The sequence below is a fragment of the Misgurnus anguillicaudatus genome, chromosome 8 (genome assembly GCF_027580225.2).
Source record: "Misgurnus anguillicaudatus chromosome 8, ASM2758022v2, whole genome shotgun sequence".
Taxonomy (NCBI): Eukaryota; Metazoa; Chordata; class Actinopteri; order Cypriniformes; family Cobitidae; genus Misgurnus; species Misgurnus anguillicaudatus.
This window is the reverse complement of record NC_073344.2, coordinates 21,148,681-21,171,880: the sequence shown is the minus strand read 5'-3', so window position 1 is coordinate 21,171,880 and position 23,200 is coordinate 21,148,681. Positions and strand designations below refer to the sequence as shown.

At 37.2% G+C, this 23,200-nt stretch overlaps 1 protein-coding gene across 3 annotated transcripts in view; it reads left to right on the top strand.

Moving 5' to 3' along the window:
• Positions 1 to 23,200, top strand: part of mtss1 (MTSS I-BAR domain containing 1) — an 80,328-nt gene that overhangs the window by 23,805 nt on the left and 33,323 nt on the right. For all 3 annotated transcript variants that reach the window (XM_073870457.1, XM_073870458.1, XM_073870456.1), the window contains exon 3: positions 1,232 to 1,305. In XM_073870457.1, the coding sequence (XP_073726558.1) occupies positions 1,232 to 1,305 (74 nt within the window). The remainder of the gene's footprint in view (positions 1 to 1,231; positions 1,306 to 23,200) is intronic.

Here is a 23,200-nt window from a genome sequence, read left to right as displayed (position 1 = left end):
ACAGACAAAGTGAACGGAGTTGACGCTTTAATTAGCTATATACGTTACCTGCAAAACAACGTTTCCCATAATTTATCAGTTTATCCTCATATGTTTTAAAACTGGACTATTTGGACATATTTTAAACATGAACATATTTCGTTTCATTAGAACAGAAGCAGGTAAAGAACGAAAAAACATTGTTATGCATTCATGTGTATTAAAATTACATTTGTGATCGTTCATAGAGAAAGAGAAACGTGAAAAAGCCAATGTTGTAAGAATGCAAATACGACGTGATGACGTCACTGTTATGCTAATGACGCAATGACATAATTTAGCGACATTTAGCGACTTTCCAAGCAAGCTTTAGCTACTTTCCATTGAAAATAGTTGGCAACACTGTGTGTCCATAGCGTTGACTTAACACACGTCCTATTCTAACCAAAACCGTTTTAAAGAGATGTCTGTCTGAACATCTACCTATCGAGCACAAAAGCTATAGACTTGGGGGGACGGTGGGGGTATTGCTGAAAGGCTGTACTTTGTAGTTTGTATCACCTGATACTACTGAGCTCCCTCTGATAAGCTGAGATCTCTCTCTTCAGAATGAGCGCTCTGAAAGGATCCCTACAATAGTACCATTGACCCCGCGAGCATGGGCCCACGTCCCAGCCGATGAACACGGTGAACTCTTTCCATTGAGCTCCTCTGACTGTAGTTTTCCATCTAGACAGGAGAAGGGTATAGAAGATTGTCTAAACAAATGATCCAGGGGTTTATTTTAAAGATACAGGGGAAAATCTGTTAGCCTGATTCAGCCAGGCGTGAAAAGGCCTACATCTGCAGAACCCAAACAAAATCTTTTGCAGGTTTTCACAGAAAAGTGATTTATTTGCCTGTATGCATTTAAAACATTACAGTTGCTAGATGATAATCCATAAAATGCTACGCTAACTTCCATAAACAATATTTAGCCAAATTCTGCAGAAGTGTAATGTTTTCATCTATGATTATTATGATAATAAGTTTGTTAGTACTACAGTTATGTTATCAAGTATCTTCAGCTATTTTAATGTCATTCAGCCACAGCGTTGCGGTCCCTGTTAATGTTGGCCCCTTTGACTATACCTGCTGCAAACTCCAAAAATCTGTCAGTGGAAGTTTTTGTTTGGATAGGGAGAATCCAGACAATGCTAAAGCGTTTGTAGGCTTTTTTTATAAACAACTTTTTTTCTTTTCGTTGTTGCAGGACGACGATCATTGTCACCAGCTCATTCCTGGACGCTTTCCAGAAAGTGGCTGACATTGCAACTGGAACACGGGGTAAGATGAGATTTCTTTTTCTCTCTTGCCTGCCTGTCTCTCCCCACACAAACAAGACAGCCTCTCTGGTGATCATAATGAGCAAAACAGACAATTCGTACTTCACAGGAGCAGTTGTTCATCATTTCTGAACGCCTCCAGTCATCCGGACTGTAAAGGACCAAACGTTTAACTTTTTAAGGCATGTATGGGTGATGTAACCCTGAAGTGAGAAGACGGCATGGTTTATAGCTTTGAGAGTGATAGTACTCCTGATGATGCACATAAAACTGTCAAGTGACTCCATACAAAAATCTCTGGAATTTTCAGGATTGCTAAACTGTTTAACTCGGTTCAGGTTTGGATCAGTCTGTTACACATCACTTACCAACTGAAGCCAATATATTTCGTACAGCTTAGCTTTGCATACTTATTGTTTCCATTTAGGTACTTTAATAATTTATTATTCATTGTTTGCCTAATGTACTTAAATTGTATCTTCGATGTGTTTACATGAGATGTGGCTTCTGAATTATTACCCTCCGAATTTTATGTACACAGTTTGCTTTTTGTTTGGGTTTGTTTGTTTAGTCCTGCATGGATGTTTGTACACAAGATTAATGATTCATCTTGCGTACACATGAAACAAATTTCTATATTATTGTTTTTACATTTCAAACTATTTACACACTACAACAGCAACCCAACAAAGGGTTATTTATTAACCATATTTGTCCAGCTTTTTTTTAGAGCGTATTTACTTTTCCTAAAGAGAAGAGGATAAAATATTATTACTGTAAATCATTGTATTTTGCCAGTTAGTACAAGCTTTCTCTTATCTATAAATTTATGCCACTAGTAATCCTGTTTATCCCATCGTGTCTGCTTCAAGTGTATTATCGTTTGTTTATTTGAACTATTTTTGTTATCATATCCTAATCGTTTTAAATATTCTGGGAAATCGTCAGACAGTTTTTTTAAGAGCGTATTTACTTTTCATAAAATAGCACTGAAAATACCGGTATTTTACAAGTTAATACAAGCTTTCTTTTTGATAAAACTAAAAAATGTATGTCTTTAGTAATCCTGTTTTTCTCCATTTTTTTCAAATATATTATTTTTGGTTTATTTTAGTGCTGGGCATAGATTAAGCTAAATTAATTGCCTACAAAATAAAAGTGATTTTTGCATAATATATGAGTATGTGCCATGTGTAATTATTATGTATATATAAATACACATACATTCGTGTATGCATTTAAGAAACATTTATATATTTATTTTAGTGCTGGGCAAAGATTAATCGCGATTAATCGCATACAAAATAAAAGTGATTATTGGTATAATATATGAGTGTGTGCTGTGTCTAATTATTATGTATAAATATATACACACACATTCATGTATGTATTTAAGAAACATTTACATGTTTATATATATTTATTTATATTTTTATATAATCTATATTAAATATAAATAAAAAAATTGATATATAAATAAAACAATTCTGAAATGAATATATGAATGTGTGTGTGGTTAAATATACATAATAATTAGACACAGTACACGCACATATATTATGCAAAAAAATCACTTTTATTTTGTATGCGATTAATCGCGATTAATCTTTGCCCAGCACTAATTTATTTATATTTTGTATATTCTATATCATATATATATATAAACAAAACAAAAAATGGATATATAAACAAAAATGTTCTGAAATGCATATATGTGTATGTGTTTAAATATACATAATATTTACACACAGTACACACACACACACATATATTATGCAAAAATGAACTTTTATTTTGTATGCAATTAATCTATGCCCAGCACTAGTTTGTTTTATTTTATTTTTTTATTTATTTTAAGTAATTTTTTTTGGGCCATTTTGCCTTTATTGATAGACAGTAAGTAATTGAAAGACGACAGGAAAGTACAGGGTGGAGAAAGGGTTTGGGATCGGCAAAAGACCTCGAGCCAGGATTCGTACTCAGGTCACCGTAAGTGCGTTTGCACCATATGTCGGAGCACTGTCCACTACACCATCGGCTCCGACAGCACTAGTTTATTTTAACAGCAAGAAATTTTACCACTAAGGCTGGGCTTACACTAGCCTGGCTCCGCCCTCCTACGTGCTTCCGCTTAATTTTCATTTCGCTTCAGTACTACGTCTGGGACTGCTCTGTAGAGTTTCGTTTTCTTCTGCAAAAATCTGCAGGACCAATCAGCGAACAGATGGGGGTGGCTAAGAATGATGACGTTGAGGTCGTGCGTCAGTTTGAGTTGTAGTTCAGTAATGGCAGCGGAGAAAGACGTGAGAAAATCTATTCGGTCCGTTGTTGCAAAACTGCCGAATATAGAGAAGTTAAAGCTGGAGCAAGAACCAGGTTTGCTAGGTTTTATTTGTCTGATTATTCTTATTTGTTGTTTCTGGCCCGTTTCGGTGCATGATATATGTCACGACCAAACGTTAGCGATTGGTTATGGCAGATTCAGAGTGACTCTGGGCAGATCCAATAGTTTTCAACTTCAGCAGAGGACCCTCCTTAACGGAAGTAACGCTTTGTAATGGAGGGTGGCCAGACTCTCTGTACAAATGAAATGAATGTACGAGAGTCTGGTTGGACCAGGCTAGGCTTACACTACAAGATTTTTGAAATCTTGTCCAATTCTAAAATTTATTTGCAACACACACACAAGGAAAATCTTGACAGATTGTCTTTTCTCAAATCTTAAACCTGCTCACACTACAAGATTTGAAAATCATGGTGCATCACACTACAGGATATTATTAAGATTCACATCAACTCATGGGGAAGCGGATGTAAACGAATGGAGATTGTGACACGTTTATGATTGCTTTTAATGTTTACATTTGCTGGCTAGTACCTCCTGGTGTGTTTAAAACCGAGGCAACTTCTCCTAAGCTTTTGTTATTGAGGAAACGACCATGATGCATTTTCACCAATGTGTTATTTATGTCTTTTCTGCACTTAAACATGCCGTTTCTCCACTGTCTACCGTACAGCAGCTTGTTTATAAAACGTCTGTCATTCACCTCCCTCTCTCATTGGCTATTGTAAAAAGTAGTGATGTAATCATCCCGATTTAAAATCCTAAATGGCAAACATGTTTGATTATGATCTGGTCTGCCCCGGTTTGCTTGTGAGCACATTAGGATGTGTAAGATTTGATATGTAAACGTCACACATTACATGATAATCTGAGCTGAACATTGGAACCGATCGAGGTCTGGGACCTGATTTTCTTTTGGATTCTCAGGAGGGGAAATCGGACCGATAATATTGTAGATAAGGCATCGTGGTAACATCTCAAAGCCACCGGTATAAACTCTGTCACCCAATGCAACAAAAACACAATCTCTATTTGCATAAAAAGGTCAACACGCTGTTATTCTCCGCTGAGACAATCGGAGGAAGGTATGACTGTCTCATGATGACTCGGATTACGTTACGCAGCTCAACGTCTAGTTCAGGTGGCCTGTAAGTTTCCTTTGGCGTCTGTTTGTGTCTTTACAAGCTGTCCTGATGTAGCCCTGACACTGTTTATCTCGCTTATAGTCCAAGTATTTTACCTTGATCTTGTGTCGCCTCACTCTGCGTGCTTTTAGCATAACAAAAACACAAACTGTTTTGTCCACGTGTCTCAAGTTTGCATTTTGTCGCATGTTTGAAGAATAGACATTGAGATTCGCATTATAGGCTAAACTAGGCTTCCTTTCTCCTCTATCCTTCATGCATTTATCTTTTTAATGCATCTTTCTTTCTTGTGTGTCAAAGCTCTGTTTTAGACATTGAATAGGTTGTACACTTAATGTTGTTGACACATTTTTCAACATTGAATATGGCAACAATAGTGCATTATTTGTAAGTTGTTTTGTTTGTAACTGAAACCCAATGCCTCTCTGTAATGCGCTTTTCCACTTTTGAAATTCTGCTTTCCAGATCAGTCACCTATGCGTTTACATTTCATTTAACATGCTCCCTTTGAAGGTAGCTACCTAGATAGCTGTTAGACATCAAGGCGGCTGTGTTATTAGCATTTTGCAGCTTGAAGCTTTTGTCAATTTGTTATTTTGTTCGGCGGGTGTGAACGCAAATGATTTCATACCCTACAGAATTAATTTTCCCAAATGTTGGAAAGATCTTGACATGTCAGAACAGTGTGGTGAACTAGAAGAGTGTTTGAAGAATCACCTGCCCATTGTGCTGCCACACCTGAACATTAAATAGTCATGGCGTGTTGTGTCACACCCCTTTTAATGATGATTACTGGACATCATTTGCTACAAAATCTGTCATTATGATCCTATTGAACATCTCTGTCCTGATAGAAATGCAAATGTTTACCTTTATTGTGCTGAGGGTGCGAGATGCTTGTTTTTCTCGTAGGAGATCAAAGTGACAGCTCGTGTGTTTTGGTTGTAGTTTGTGTTTGATTAGGAAGTTGGTGTTGTTGACATAGTTAGCATGTTTTTCATAACACCGAGATTCTTATGAGTGCTGGGTTGTGCTTTTCTTAGTAATTTTCACTTTTCAGTTGCTAAAAAATGTTTTTCCTGGCCTGCACATATACAAATAGAAAGCTTCAGGTCATTGAATACTCAAGTAATTTTGTAAATGTACTGACACTTATTATATTTGGTCATTTTTGTTTTATCTATCTTTCCTTGTAGTTAGACAGTGCAAGACCAACCCGGAAAACGCAGCAGTTGCTCATATGCTATAGGGTATATTATGGCGCTTTTCCATTGCATAGTATCCCACGGTTTGGTTTGGGTCAGCTTACTTTTGGTGGCTTTTCCACTGGGTGCAGTATATAGTACCCAATCAGGGAACTACACTAACCTTTTCCACTGGTGGCACTTGCGATACCAACTTTTTCAGTTACTGGCGCAAAATATGATTTGGTCGCACATATTTTTTTCAAGTTATATTAAGGCGCTCTGGATAATAATGAACAATAATGAAACTGTATTGCATACAGATATGCTTTTTATTTTACTTGCCATCTTTTAAACCACATGCCTTCTTGTTTTCTTAAACGTTGCAGTGTTTCCTTCCCACAGATCTGAAATTTACTTGGTGGTGGTAGCCGGTAAAAAGGGCAATTATTACCCACTGACAAATAATGGTCTACTATACATGTGACGAAGAACTAATAATGTGTAACACAACACAATACTTTGATTTATTGAAAATTAATATTAATTTCACATTACATTTAATCAATCTAACCACCCCAAACTTTCTTTGCCATTAACAAAGCTGACACTGTTTGTCAAAGCACCACGAAAACACTTACTGTTTTTGCATTGATATATGAAGCAATTAGACCCCAATTTATCAAACTCAATATAATACAATACTATGTATAGTATATTAATAGACAGTGCAGGTCTATAGATTATAAATGTGACTGATGTTATGTCTGATGTTATAATGGTAATAATTTCTATTAGATAGGCACTTTTACTGCTTCTGCTCTATCTTTCTATTTCTCTCTTGCCGATTTAAAAAGCTTAATCCACTCATTATTTCAGATTTAAAAGTCTACTTGCTGTCCCGGTGACAGCTTTTACTTTGCTTTGCTCGTTCAGTGCAATGGGCTTGACATTAGCACTGCTTTTTGCTACAGTCTCTGTCCAAACTTAATATGGATATGGTTTTAGAAAAGATATGGTTTATTAATAATAAGATTATTAAAAAAATGTGATAAAGAAAATGCAGCGCGTGGTCGTAACAAGAACCATCGCCATAGAAACCGAAGGCACGCTACTCGAGCTTTAGCGCGGTAGCGCTCATGGCCGTTTTTCGATCGACTCGGGTTATAAACACAACATTAATCAGACTTGGAACCCAAAGTAATTAAACTAGGACCTAACCGGACCCGACAGACCATTTAAAATATAAACCCGGAACCATACGGGTCCCGCGTCCTCAGTGAAGAAAGACCTCTGCTCAAGTTCAGAAACATGGAAGACACTGCGCTTGCGTCGCGTCGCACCTAATTCATTGAGAAACAGCTGAGCACGCAAACGCACATTGATGGGGAGAGACACGACGTGCTTTCACACAAAATGAATCCAACGTGTTGATGGCTCAGAGCACGTTATAAAACGTATTCTTAAAATCCACATTTCTGTTTTAATAAATGCTCATAGTAAATCATAGCACATTGTCTAAAACATTAGGTAGCACATTTGCGACACATTAAAAATTAGGGTCGCAACGGCAGTTCAAAAGGTCGCATATGCGACCATTTTGGTCGCAGTGTAGCTCCCTGCCAATACTTTTTTTGTACCACCTCGGTTGGGGTTCCAAGCGAGCTGAGCACCAAAATGTGACGCGAAAACACTGTAGATCACTGATTGGTCGGAGAGAATCGTCACTACCAGCGTCATCGTTGTGATGTAGATTAGCTTTACCTTCGTGCTAGCTTGCGCTGTCTTGACTAAACCTGTTGTCATTTGTGCTTTGCTGTAAGTTCCCAGATTCCTATTTAGCGATGAAAAATATCCACAGGTTGAAAATCAAGAACACCATACCAGTTTTTTCCAGACTTGCAGTTTGTGGTGGCACATTCGCGACATGCACATCCGCATATATGCTTAAATGCAACTTAAATGAGGCTCAGCGGACCCCGTCGACTGACTGGTGTTTGTACAGAAACTGTCATGTGAGACTGATCAACGCGATGTGCAAACATCTATTTGTGGTGGTCAATTTTAATTTTGTGGCGGACTGAGGAATAAATGAATGTATGGGAATGTACAGCTACGCTCTCACTTGTATGGTGTCACAGCAGTTGGCAGCGCAAATATACAGGGTTCCCACGGGTCCTTGAAATCCTTGAAAGTTTATGAATCTAGGGGGGAAAATTCAAGGTCCTTGAAAGTTTTTGGAAATATACATACATGGATACAGGTCATTGAAAGTGGTTGAATCTATTTTATGCAAGAAGTTTTCTGGAAAAAAATCCATATTATTCCTTGTGTAGTGTAGGATAATATCATAAAATGTCCAGCCTTTTAAGCACATGTTATAAACTGTTTGCTTTAAATGCTTATATCTTCTGTATGTGAATGTTGATTCATACCAAAATGCTATTTTGCATAGTTGTGTTTGACACATGAAAACGTCTCGTGTTACGTATGTAACTGTTGTTCCCTGAGAAGGGAACGAGACGCTGCGTCTCCCTTGCCATACTTCCTGCATCCCTGTAATGCCGTCTTTGGCAATATTTTAGATAGCAATATACTTCCTGGCTTCCGCGTCACCCTGTCTTTGTCGCTAAGCCTCACCATTGGTTGAATTTGATATACACATTCAGACGCACTTACCCCTGGAGGCGTTCCCAAAGTGTCACTACAGTGATGCAGCGCGAGTTCCCTCGAAAGGGAAATTTAACAATGTATCTTAAAAGGTAACATGATGTAACCTTGCTCTCACTTGAAATGTGTCCCCACATTTAGTCCTTGAATTTGAGGGCATTGGACCTGGAAAGTCCTTGAAAGGTCCTTGAATTTGAAGTTAACTAAGGTGTGGGAAGCCTGAATATAACGACATGCCTATAATCTCTCCACTCTGAAGTGTTACTAAACTCAATGGAAAAGCTAACCAAGCCAAAGTGGGACCTAAACCGTGGGATACCATGCAATGGAAAAGCGCCATTACACTGGTACTGCTCTTTTATGTTTTTATGGAAAAAAAACGTCAGACAGACAGACATGCTGTTGGCGCTGTGATCCTCAGCAGCCTCTAGAGGAAGCAATCTCAGTATTGATTATGCTGACTGGCCCACATGTCCCAATCCTGATTGATAGACTTATTGATCAGCACCAGCACAAACCAATTCGCTTAGTGTTTCATTCATTCCCCAAAATTGCTTTGGAAATTCTGCTCTGAGCTTCTTCGTGGTTCTTAAAGGGATAGTTCCCCAAAAATCAAAATTCTGTCATTTTCTCATCCTCATGTTGTTCTAAACCTGTATTAAATTTCTTTTTTCTGATGAACACAAAAGAAGATATTTTGACAAGTGATAGTAGTAGGAAAAACAAATACGATTGAATTTAATGTGTACCGTCAACTGTGTGCATCATTTATCAAAATGTCTTCTTCATCATTTATCGCAATTCTTTCATAATATTCGTTTTCCTACTATGGAAGTCAATAGTTACAGCTGTGTGCTTACCATCATTTATCAAAACACATCAGAAAAATTAAAAACTCATACGGGTTTAGAGCAACATGAGGATGAGTAAGTCATGACAGAATGTTCATTTTTGGCATGTGGTATCCCTTTAAGTGCTCATTATAGTTCTGCATAGGTCTCACGCTGTAGCCTTGATGCCATAGGCTACGCGTCTGTTTTTTCATCCTTCTGCGTCGTCGTTCCTCGTTGACATGCAATTACACATGCAGACTGCTGGCTACGCACAACCTACGCATGAGTATAAATTGCACATAACTGTCCAAATGCTCATTTCAGTTCATTTTTAAGGTGACTATATACAAAGATTTTATATGAGTAATGTATGTAATATTTGTTTGAAGTGATGTTACTTATTATTTCTTTAGGATTATGATTTTGTGTTTAAAGCTATATTGTTACCTGTAAGGAAGTAAAGAAAAAGAAGTTTACTGCAGTATGATAATTTTAAAAGAATAAGTAGTGAATTTTTTTGTTTAGTAGTTTCTGATGATCTCCATTATGGCCACAACTTTTGATGATTTGATTGACATGAACTAGTACACTTGTACACCAGCAACTTCACACCATCATTATGTAATAATAAAGTGTCTGCTTTCGTACATACTTTGACAGCTGTATACCGAAAAAATGAGAATATCAGATATATAACGAACATATGGAAGTTTTTGAAGCTTTGAGTCAAAGGAGCTTCTGTAGCGGCACTGACTGGTGTGCTGTTTTTGTCGCACACCTGTTTTGAACAGCGCTTTGCTGTCAGCTGCCATGCTTTCATAGAGCGACTGCACCAGACTCAATGAGAAGCCAGCTGTCTGTAAATACAAGGGTTGTGTGTGTATATGCGCACGCCCGACTATCAGACATCAGACCAGACTGCAAACAGTCCAGATACAGGAAGGATTAGTTGTTGGTGAAAGTACCTTAAAGTCTGTATGTGTTTGCGTGGATGTCTGGCTGATTTAACCACAGGGGTGTCAACTCTTTCTACTCAATCCCATCTGGGAGGGTTTGAGCGTTGGACAGACCACTTGGTCCCTCGAGCCTTGAGGACAAAATGTGTAAATCATACAGTTTCATATCTTACCTAACAGTGATGCTGAAGTTAATATTAATTTATAATTTTGAAGCTTGTGTATGATGTCTATTTGTGATCCTGTCTATGAAATACAGGTTAAAGTCTCATTATCTAATTATGAGGTTGAGCATTAAAGGCCCGTTTACACCTTGTACAGGGCTCCAGACTAACTTTTTTCACTAGGAGCACGGTGGCCCCCAACTGAAAATTTTAGGGGCACAACCAGAAAATTTAGGGGCACACACCGTAAAATAACATGCTAACCAAATATACACATTTCTACTAATTTCCACTGTATTACTAATACATACTTTCATAATAGATGCAGAAAGTACAATGTGCTGTTTTTAAATTCAGTGTCACATCACAAAAAAAGGTCAAATTTACTGGTCGCACATGTGCGACTGGATGTAAAATTCAGTGGCACACTCTCAAATTTTGGTGGCAAAATGCGACCATTTGGTGGCAGTCTGGAGCCCTGTTGTATTAAGATGTTTTGATTTTAGTCAATATTAAAGATATCATAGTTACATATTTACGGTTTTATGTAGAAAACTGTAAATCACAAAAAAGGACTTTATATGGGTTTTCACAGGGAGGGTCACATTTTTTTAAGCACACCTGTTTTCAACAAGACACGTGGTTTGCGCTTATGCATGTAGGTAGCACTGCCAGTTTGGGACAAATTTTTAACAACTTCTTGTTAGGCTTTTGTTTATAGTAGGGATTCTTGCCTTATATAAATCTACTAATTGTAATGTTTTTGTATACAAGACCGTAAAAATGTGTTTCATTCTGTGATAAAAGGGCCTGCAAAAACCTGGCGTGGGAAAGCTTTGCTTTTGCCTTATAGCTATTTTCGATGAGTTTGGTTTTTAAAAGATGAGCAAAGTGATTTTCTCTTGGGGAAGTCTCGGAGCACCTGACTGGCTGCCAAGACAGAGATATCAGTTACATCATTAATTTGGCACACCCAAGTGTTTCGTTTTTAGCGTGAATGCTTGTCGAGTTTTAGAGATTAATGGGATATTTTTTAATGTGACAGAATACATATTAGTGGTGTATACAAATTTAAAGATATTATTTACCCAAAAACGTAGGTTTTTATATCATGCGTTTGGAGTAGAACCGGTTGTCTGGTCTCAGTGGTCACGTGCTATTCACAAATAGTCTGATGCACATAAAAATGACAAGCTTTCTGAAATCTACAGTTTTCTGATTGGTTGTGTTCGTATAATTTATGGGGGTCAGGTTGCACAGGTTTTCAATCATCCCTCTGCGACTGGTTACAGATTTTCAAGCTACTTCAACAAGCACTTTTTAACAAAAAACTAGTTCGAAGTTTGTGAGTTTCAAAAGACCAAAGTTCAAAGTTCAGGAATTCGTTTTAAGGCACTTTGGCATATAACCAAGCACGCCCATATATTACACTTGTTTTTACTGTGATGTTTTAAAGAGGACATTTCAAAATAGCTCAAAATACCATATAGATAATTTATTATAGCATGTTAAAATTGTCTCTTTGTATATGTGAGCAAAAATGTGTCGTTTTGGGGTGTAGATGATAAAATGCAAACACTGATCGCCGTAATGGTGGTTTGTTGAAATTGAAACTCAATTGTGCTGTCAATACTTATTTTTCTCTCTCTTCCTGCACTAAATACCAGTGCTGTGGTTGAATAGTGCAGATTAAGGGGTGGTATTATCCCTTTCTGACATCACAAGGGGAGCCAAATTTTAATGACCTATTTTTTCCACATGCTTGCAGAGAATGGTTTCACAAAACTAAGTTACTGGGTTGATCTTTTTCACATTTTCTAGGTTGATAAAAGCAATGGGGACCCAATTATAGCACTTTAACATGAAACAAGTCTGATTTTTATGATATGTCCCCTTTAAAGTGTGACCAACCCAGTCCTTATTTCTTTTCATAATAATGGAGATTGACCTGAATTTTCCTTAAAAATACAAAAGAAAGTCAATACAGCTTTGGAATAGTGATGCACCGATGTATCGGCCGCCGATATTTATCGGCCGATTTTTGATGAATTTGAAACCATTGGCATATCGGCAATAGCACGAGAGGCCGATACCGATTGTTTATTAATTAACTGCATAAAGAAATCCATTATATGTAAAAAATGAGTTAATGGTGTTTATCAAATAAATGCTTAATAGCAAAAAACACCTTTGAAGGTTGTCATGCTGTCTTATTATATTTGTTTTTGCTTAATTTGTGCCTCTCTTATTATGTTGGTCAGTTGAATGTTAATTAGATCCAATCCATGTTCAGTAAAAATAATTTGATGCAGAAATAAACTAGCTAATAGACCAACTGTATAGTATTGTATACAAGTGTTTAATATCGGTATCGGCATCGGTATCGGCCAGAAGTTGTCTGTTTAAATCGGCATTGGTATCGGCCCAAACAAATCCTATTGGTGCATCCCTACTTTGGAATGAAGTAGGGATATATAGCAATATATCGGCAAATAATCGCTACCAGCAGGAAAAAAATGTCCCACACAACAGAACTTTAGGATTTCATGGCATAATTCTTTGAAACCATGAGTTAAAAGCCAAACTATCGGTATGTATCGTATCGGTAGATGTCATTTTAAGTAATCGGACATCGGTATCGGCACATACATATTGTATTGTGCGTCCCTAGGGTGATAAATTGCTTTTTTTTGCTTAAATGTTGCTTTAAATGTCCAGAGAGCAGATTTGTTCTGCACATTTAGTGATTTATTTAAACATATTTAAATAAAAAGGAAGGAACATGAATCATGAGCTGGTGTTGAATGTTAGGCCTGTGTTGAGGAGGAAGTCAGTGGGTGAAGTGAGTAAGCAAGATCAGTGTTGGACTTTGTACTGCAGACACACTGGTTTGCTTTGTGCACGTCAGGCCTGAGTGGGCAACCGCTAAACTAGTATTTACAGAAGGACGAAACGAGTGTGAAGTTTATTTTGGATCCTGTTTTTAGAAAGATTCATGAAGGCAGTGTTTTTACTAGTGTTTAATACCTGAAGATGGTGATTATATTTTGTTTGTGTCCTAACCAGGTGTGGCATGATATTGTAACACCTGGTTTCATGTTAAAGTAGCATTTAACCCCCCAAAAATCATCATGCTTCAGTCCTTATCGTTTTTTTTTATTTCCAAAGTACATTTGTTAAGCTATAAATAGTCTGTTATTGAACCTGATACCATTAAGTCATGTTAACCACTTTTGTACCCTTTTTGTGTTCAGAGACGTGTGTCAAAACTCTTACCCCAGATGTTATACAATCTGTGCCCACAGGTCATCAGCTTACCGAGGAATTTCTCGATGAATATCGCAATTCGCACGCTTGTTTACACGTTACCGTTTTACAAAGTCTTGTTCCCACCAAAATTTTTCATTTGCATCTGCTTTGCTGGTTCCTTAAGGCTATATGGGTGGCGAACGTTTTGAACTCGCATGACCCGTGATCATCTGGAACGTAAACCGCCTGGAGCTTTTATCTTGCTGCGGGCCTTGTGGCTAAGCTGGCCCCCATGATGACTCACATGGAGAAGGGAGTCAAGTGGTACAAACCCAACCCTGTGATACAGTTGAAAACGTCCTTTTTTTTCTCAGACGTTTTTACGTAACATAGGCACTATGTGACATTGAATGAGCTTGTTTGTTTCAACCTCCTACAACATGATCTAGCTCACAAAACAAAAATGGGCTTTTATAGCAAGCTCTCAGGTAAGATCCGGCTCTAAGTTTACCGATATGGTGGTGTGCATCTAAACCTTCTTGGCAACCTGTGCCAACCCAAGTTGTCTTCAGATTTGTTGAACGATAGTGTTCAGTGAAGAAGATTATGATCAATCCTTTGGCTTTAAATGGTGTTCATGTGGGAAGAGATTGATATGTTTGTGTCCAGGAGATATATTTTAAACCAATCCATTATGATTTCACAGAAAAAGATGTATTGTATTGTAGCCAACATACAGGCTTTTTTATAAGAGGTACAACTAATGTAAGATTGTCAGGGGAGTGGAGAATTGTTCATTATCTAATTCTGAAGTTTTGCCTGGTTAGATAATAAACTCGCAATCTTACAACAAAACGTTTGGTCAAGCTGTTGCATGCATTCATTCATTTATTTTGTGAAGGAAGAATGATATAGACAACGCCTTAAGATCAGGAAGGACTTGCGACGCGTTGGAATGCCATAGCAGATCTTCTTAAGTAAGATCAGAGAGGAAGTGCGTCCTAACCCTTCATTGAGGAAGGCAGGCTGTTGACCATTTCCTTCTGAAACACACGAGCAAACCCCCCAGTGCATTGACCCCTAACCCCTTTCTGTTTTTGGCTTGAATTTGAACGAGAGAGAAAAAAGTAGCCACATCTGAAAGGTTTTGTGACTCTTGGGTGCAGTTACACGAATGATATGATGTCAGTAGGAAAATAGTTTGAATGGAGTTTTGTTTTAAGTTTTTGGGAGGGAAAATATTGCCATACCATATAGACCAGTTTAGCTACTGTTTTGTTGAAAAATAACAGTGCACATTGACACCATCTTTGGTGTTGTTTGTTTAATCTGCGTGCATCCACATGCTTTCCTTGAAAAGCCTTGCAATTCATTATCTCCCTGAAGGCCACACATGGCCTGAATGAAGCTGAATCGGCAGCCCTAAAGTCCACCGGTCCCTGTTGTGTGCGCAGGACAGCTGGAGATTGTGCTGACGTTTGCTGGATTGTCAGTCTTTATTGACAAAGCTGTCTTATTCGAACAGGACCTTTTCGAACATAAAATTACCTTAACTATTAACTGTTTTTAATTTTAACATTACAATATTAGTTTAAAATAAAACTGTGTTTGAAGAGTTTGGTTTCAAAACACAATAAATCCATTTTGACTAATTTCAGTAAAAATGTGTTTTCTATACCAAGAAAACCACTGTTACAAACTTTCACATAGCATGTTTAGGTTTTAATAACATAAAAAATCAAATTATTAATTTGAATTTTTAAAGATTTATTATATGAACGACCAATGTCGCACACCTGTATGTTCCGGTTAGGTGCGTTGGATAAAGAGACAATAATAGTCCACCAAACATATATACACAAGAGATATCCCGCACACTAATAACTTGCAAAATATTAAATTAATTTATTGTGACATTTCGATCGTAAGATCTTCTTCAGGCATATGAACTGACATATGCCTGAAGAAGATCTTACGATCGAAACGTCGCAATAAATTAAAGATTTATTATAAAAACCAATGATTTTTTTCCGCAAAATGCAATAAGTCTATGACATTTTTTTTCAAAATGCTATTAATCTATGGAATCAATATAAAAATGTGCATTTTTGGTCCTGCTCGATTTTCGTTGACTTCGAGTAAAATAATGGAAAGTTTTTCATAAGATTTGCTGGGGTCAATGTGTTAAAGGATTAGTCCATTTTCTAAAAAAAAAAAATCCAGATCATTTACTCACCACCATGTCATTCAAAATGTTGATGTCTTTCTTTGTTCAGTCAAAAAGAAATTGTTTTTTGAGGAAAACATTCCAGGACTTTTCTAATTTTAATGGACACCAACACTTAACAATTTAATGCAGTTTAAAATTACAGTTTCAAAGGATTTTAAACGATCCAAAACTAGGCATAAGGGTCTTATCTAGTGAAACAATTTTCATTTTGACAAGAAAAATAGAAAAAAATTCACTTTTAAACCACAACTTCTCGTCTATCTCTGGTCCTGTGAGGCGCCAGCGCGACCTCACGTAATTGCGTAATGACGTGTTACATATATGAAACGCACATTTGCGTACCATTTGTAAACAATAAACTGACACAAAGACATTAATTAGTATCATTTGACATACAACGTCGGAATGGTCCTCTTTCTCCACACTTGTAAACACTGGGGTGTAGTTTCGCATACCTCATCTGTGACCTCTTGACATGATGACGTATTGCGTGAAGTTCCGGTCACATGACTGGAGATAGACAAGAAGTTGTGGTTTAAAAGTGCATATTTTTTATTTTTCTTGTCAAAAATGACAATCGTTTAGCTAGATAAGACCCTTATGCCTCGTTTGGGATCGTTTAGAGTCCTTTGAAACTGCATTTTTAAACGGAATTAAAACTGTTACTTGTTGGGGTCCATTAAAGTCCATTAAAATGAGAAAAATCCTGGAATGTTTTCCTCAAAAAACATAATTTCTTCTTGACTGAACAAAGAAAGACATAAACATTTTGGATGACATGATGGTGAGTAAATTATCTGGATTTTTTTTAAAGAAAATGGACTAATCCTTTATCATGACAGAAGCTTGATGCTGTCGTGTGAGAACAAGCAACAGCTGGCATGTTTCCGTCGCCCGAGTGGCTTACGTTTCTTCCCCGCCACAGAAAACCACCACTGGTTTATCAATGCCATCAAAATTACCATTTTGTTTTTTGTTTGTTAGTTAATCACGAAGTACAAAGTAGATGAGGAAAACTAGGATTCCATGTATATTCAACGCGCCGCCATTGTTGTTTACAATGCGTGGAATGGTGCGCTGTGATTTGTTAAGTAGATTTATTGCATTCTGGCGTTTGACGTGTTTTGGGAGAAAAGATGACAGAATAACACGGCAGATATCAGATTTTGTGTAAAATTAAGAATATAGTTTTTAATACTGGCCTGATACAATACTGATTTTGGTTGTAACTAATTTCTTTTTTAAATGGCGTTTATCACGTTTTGGAACCAAACTCTTAATTTACTTGTCTATCTTACCTTTTTAACAAAGATTATATATGTTAAGCAGGCAATTGATCCCAATAGGAAAAATATAAGAGCAGCATATACTTTCTTTTGCACTTTGTTGAACAAAAGTTTGTCATTATGTATGTGCATAACAGCAGACCTTAATGTTAGTGAACAGATTCCTTGCTCATGCAGTACCATACATATTATGCTAATCCCATTTGCTCGCAGGGGTCCCTAAGCAGTTTCATTAAGAGTCTCTTAATTTTTTATTTCCTTATGTGGGGTCATTAAGGTTTATTGGTTTCACGAAGGATAATTTTTCAAGTTTACTGGTCTGAGAACATTCAGGGCCCATCCAGCGTAGCCCTCGGGTGCTCTTTGGCTGATGTCAGTGTGATGAAATACCTTATTTTGTAAGTAGTGTACTTTTTGGAGGAAAACGGCATTATGTGAACCCTTAAAAGCTTTAGTTGATTTTTATTACGTCAATCCGATGCACCATTATTGTTTGAGAACAACATAAAACATGTGTGTCAATGTAATTTGTCAACTTTTAGAGGATGGTCTCAAGCATGATAGGCAATAGATAATGATAGATAATAGACATGAATTAAAGCTCTAACTTTGATCTTAGGAGTATTTAAGATGTGCCGCATCATGTTTTTTGTTGGGAACATGTTGCTGTCGTAAATGCATCTCATGACAGCTGCGCTCTTATTCATGTTGTTGTGCCACGTCTTGCTATTTTTAAATGTGCATCCTGTGTTAATGCACAGTAATGGAGCACACGCATGCGTGTCTGTTATTTAATCGCGGGTGTGTGCGACCAAGGTGCGCTGTGTTCGTGAAAGACCGCTATTGTCCACAGAAAGACCTGCGTTAAGCATCATATCACAGACAGCGCTTATTGACTAAGGTTTCGTTCAGAATGAATGAATGAATATATTGTGACTGACCTGTGGTCAGAGAATGAAACTCCAATGAGCTTTCTGTCCTCTTCGGCGCTCCTTATACAAACAGCTAACGTGCAAGGAAATTAAATTGCAGCCAAAGAAAAGCTTTTCCGTTGAAACGTGGAAAAGTTTAATGCTCTCGAGCAAACACATTTTTGACCGTTTAAGGCGACAAGGTGGCCAGCTAGGTGCGCATTAACCGCGTTGTTTTTTTGGACGTTGTGTGAAAAAGACTTTGTTGAAGTATGAACTCGCACAGCAGATTGGAAAGTATCAGAAACACTCTGAAACGTACAGTCTCTCATTCAGTGATAAAGACCGGCTTTGTGTTATTAAGAGGTTTAATGGGGATCATACATCATACTGGCAAGAACAGTGAAGAGCCTTTTTGTATTAGACGCAGCGGACGTGAGCGTGCACTCGAATGGTTTAATCTGATTTCTTAAAGACTTGTTTTGCATTTGATTCTCGCTCTCATGTTGCGTTTTACATGCTTAAGGTTTTGAATTTTAATAATGTAGTTTTGTTAAGGCTTTGCTTTAGGCAGGTTTGCTGTTTTTAGTAAAACACATTTCTTTAACCTTACTGATGTAAGTGCTTCAGGTGGTGCTTTCTTTGATGACTTTAGGAACTCCAATATGTTTTTTTTTATTTATTTTTTAGTAATGTTACAGGGTTTCCCTGTGTTTTGGCATAGCCACGTGTCTGGCCTGAGATCTGCTGGGATACGGTGCAGCACTCACTGCAATATTTCATAGGATAAGTGGTATGGAAATAAATGAATTGATGCTATTAATATATAATTTTAATGCTATTAAGAGTAGGGCTGCAATGTATGATAATGTTGATAATGAATTTTGTTATCGATTGCTTGGTGTGTGATGTCACATGCTCTCGCACTACCGTCGGACAGCATACAAGCGTCCGCTTCATACAGCGCAAGCTGTGCTTTTATAATTAAAGTCAGGCACTCTTCTTCTCGCAGCGTTGCCAGGTACACTCCTCTGCCTTTCGTCAGAGTTCTGAATTGAGCTACTTTTAAACTGTTTGCGCAAGTTGATGTTTTTTTCTAAATGTGGTATTTGGGCTGTGAATAGTTATTGGGATGCTTCAGAACGATTATCAGAACATACACAGATTAGTAAATAACATTTTGACTTCAGTTTTTTTCATAAATTGGGTAATGTCATCTAGTGGATAATCGCGGTATTGCAGATTAACATAAAAATTAATCAGGAACACTTTTTTTATGCAAATGTTTTCTCTTAATTGACGAGATAACACATCAATGGCGGGGAAAGAGTTAAGTACGTGTGAACGCACTTTTACCCAACTTATAAAACCCTGAAGCATCTGATACCTAACAAAAGTCGTATCTAACAAAAGACGAAAATGCAATTATCTCAGCTTTTTGTTTAAAATTTTGTTTTTTGATATTTACACTTTTTTATCATTTAAAAGCTTTAATTTAAGGCTTAAAATATCAAAAAGATTATATTAGTAAAACTCAGTAGTAGGCTTTTGCACTTTTCAAAGTACGCTTCTGCACGTGAATACCCTATTTTAATGCCTTATTTAGCTATAATAAGTGAAAAATCTTTTTAAAAAAGTTTTTATTTGATTAGTCGATTAATCGAAAATAATCGTCCGGTTAATCGATTGATAAAAATAATCGTTAGTTGCAGCCCTAATTAAGAGACCCTTGAGTGCTTAGTGCATTATAATTTTGATCGTTCAGATTTATAGTAATATTTGTCATTTTAGTTATAACTGCTAGATTCAAATCTAGCCTAGTTTAAGGGTGCAGTAAAAGGTTTCTTGGTATTATTCAGATGAACTTTTCACTTCCTTTAGGCTTTTGCCACTTGTATTTATAGACACAATAGAGGGAGGACAGGAAATTATGAACACATGGCTTTTAAAATGGCATAATGTTTGGTAATGAAAGCGTAGCCAAAAATGACAGATTAATCTGTTGCACACAGTAAAGCAAGGTTAAGAAATTAATTGAATGCTCCTCTATTGTGCTTTAGCCAAGCAAAACCGTTGCTTTTAATATGGCTGGAAATTTGGCAAGGTGGTTGCGCTCAGTCACAATCAATGTGACCTGTTGCACTTCCAAGTCGCTCCGAAAAGAGAATTAAAAATTCCAAAATCTTAATAAATTGCTGCCTGGCTTGTTGGCGGACTGACTGCCTTAAAAATACCGAGTTTGAAAAGAATTCTGCTGTCGTCTTTGTTGACGGCAGTTGATTGACAGCAGAAACATTTAATGGCTCGTCTCCCCCTCCACAGAGAGCATGTTGTGAAATTTCGTGTGAAATGTCACGACAGTAACGCGGTTCATTGAACGCGAGCCCGAGGCGCCAGGGTGTGACGGTGCTCCTCACCTGCGCAGCCAAATGAGTTTGCCTCAAAACATTTGCAGTACTTACTGGAGAGCATCACGCACAAAGACAAAAAGTTAAGCGAGGTGCAAGATGTGACACGCCTGGGTGAACTCATGCGGTTTTGTTGTGGAGGATGAGTCGGATTTTAAGAGAACCTGATGCACGTGGCCTCTGGCTACAAACCTGGGAAATTCATAGTAGGAAGTACATTGGTAAATCGTTAGAGATAACATACTGTAAATGACAAAGAATAGCATTGAGTATATACTATACATTTAGTATGTGACCTATACAAATACGTGTCCTTAAAGTGAAGTAAATCATGAAGAACATTGTGGAATCTGTACTATTGTTATAATATTGCCAGCTATCTATGATCCAGCTGTCTTTATCAGTCATTTTTCCAACCCTTGAGATTTCTCAGCCAGATTACACTGCCTACGCCCTGCTTCAATAGTTCGGTATAAATCAGTCACTAAAACTGGCATATCTGATCTGACTGTATGTATGCTGACACATTCCTGTTTGCACACTTCTGATGATGTTATTTAAATATATTATTTTGATAACTGTGATTCACAGACTCAAGTATGTTAGTTACAGGTTTGCTATTTTTGCTGTTTATACTCGTCATTTAAATGTCCTTTTGTTTGTTTATGGCTGAGGAAGTTAATAGATGCAATGCATATTCAAACCTGTTTATCAGCTTTCTGTAATTTAAAGTATTTTACTTGTAATTTGTAACAGAAGCTATGCTGGTAAGCTGATCTATTCCTTTATTGTTTTTTAAAACATTATGAAAGGAATATTTAACCCCTTCAGACCTGATTTTCCAGGTGTTTAACTCTTTCTCCGCAAGCGTTTTAAAAAAAGGTTGCCAGCCAGCGCCAGCATTTTTCCTGATTTTCACAAAAGTTTAATGCCTTCCAGAAAATGTTCTTCTTTAAATATATGAACAAACAATATATCAAATGAAAGAACAAACCCTCTGCTTTAAAAAAAAGACGTTTCATTCTACCTTCATTAGTTCTCTTTGTATCACCTCTCAAATATGGGTAGGTCTCTTCAAAAACACCAAATTTTGAGCAAAAAGCTGAGATAATTGCATTTTTGTGTAGAACTTTTGATAGAGATCAGATTCAGAGCGATACTTAAACATACACGGAGTTCTTTCTCTTTCACGTGAGGTGTTACTTCTGGGTTGCATAAGTTGCGGAATTATATAATAGCGGTATTGCGGAAAGCCGGAAATTCTCGTCATTGGCAGGGAAGCGTTTTATCTTAAATGACGAGTTATCTCGTCAATGGGGGGGAAAGAGTTAATCAGTATGCCTTATTTTGATTGGTTGCTCAACATTCTTATTGGTTTGATCATGTGATGTGACGCAGGGTCTGAAGGGGTTAAACTGGTCTCAGATCAGTGCTTAAAGGGATAATTCACACTAAAAAAAGATAACTGTCATCATCTACTCACCTCTAAGTTGTTGTTGTTGTACAAAGAAAGATATTTTGAAATTTTGAAGAAAGAACAAACAGATCAGGGGCACCATTCACTTACATAGTATTATTTTCCTACAATGGAAGTCGATGGTGCCCCAGATCTGCTTTGTTCAAAATATCTTCCTTTGTGTTATATAGGTGTGTAACAACTTGATGGTGAGTAAATGATGACACAATTTAATTTTTCAGTGAACTTTCCCATTGAATCTAACTTTTACCAGCTGTGATGTGTATATGCCCCGAAATGCTGTTTCTTAGCCGAATCTTTCATTTTAGGTGAAATGAGAACCATCGGTTTTGGCTTCATACAAAATAAGATTTCTTTGTCAGCTGTTCCTGCAAATGCATTGCATACAGTGACAGCCAAGGGAACAAATGTCTGCTGGATTTATGCCATGTTAACTTCTGCAGACTTTTCTTTCGCTTCCTGTTTTTTTTTATGGAACTTTCAGCTACTCCTAGATGTGTTTACTGTTTTTAGAGGAAATGCTACTTGGCCAAGATGTCTCTCCCCCATCTTTTCCTCTTCTGGGTCAGAATGCCCTGATAGATACAAGGCCTGTACTGTACTAAACTAAACTAAACTAGGCCAGAGGTGTTTTGTTTGCTTTTATACTTCCCTTTACCAGCAGAGAGATTTTAACTGTCCACTTAATTGTTCTCATTGAAATTAAAATTGACTTTGTTGTTATACGTTGTTATTGTGATTAATTCATTGGTGCATGTTTTTCCAAATGTATCTTTTGTCAAAATTTAAAGGTACATTGTGTAACTTTTAGAAGGATCTCTTTACAGAAATGCCATTTAATATGCAAAACTATATTATTTGTGGTGTATAACGACCTTACAAAATGAACTGGATTGTTATTATTATTTATTATTATTTATTTATTATCGCTTGGTGGGGTGCACGTCAAATAACTTTGCGCGCGGCTCCGCAACCCAAGAAGCACGAGTTCCATGCGAATTTAGCAGAACATGACGTCTCATCACGCCGGCACCCAGTC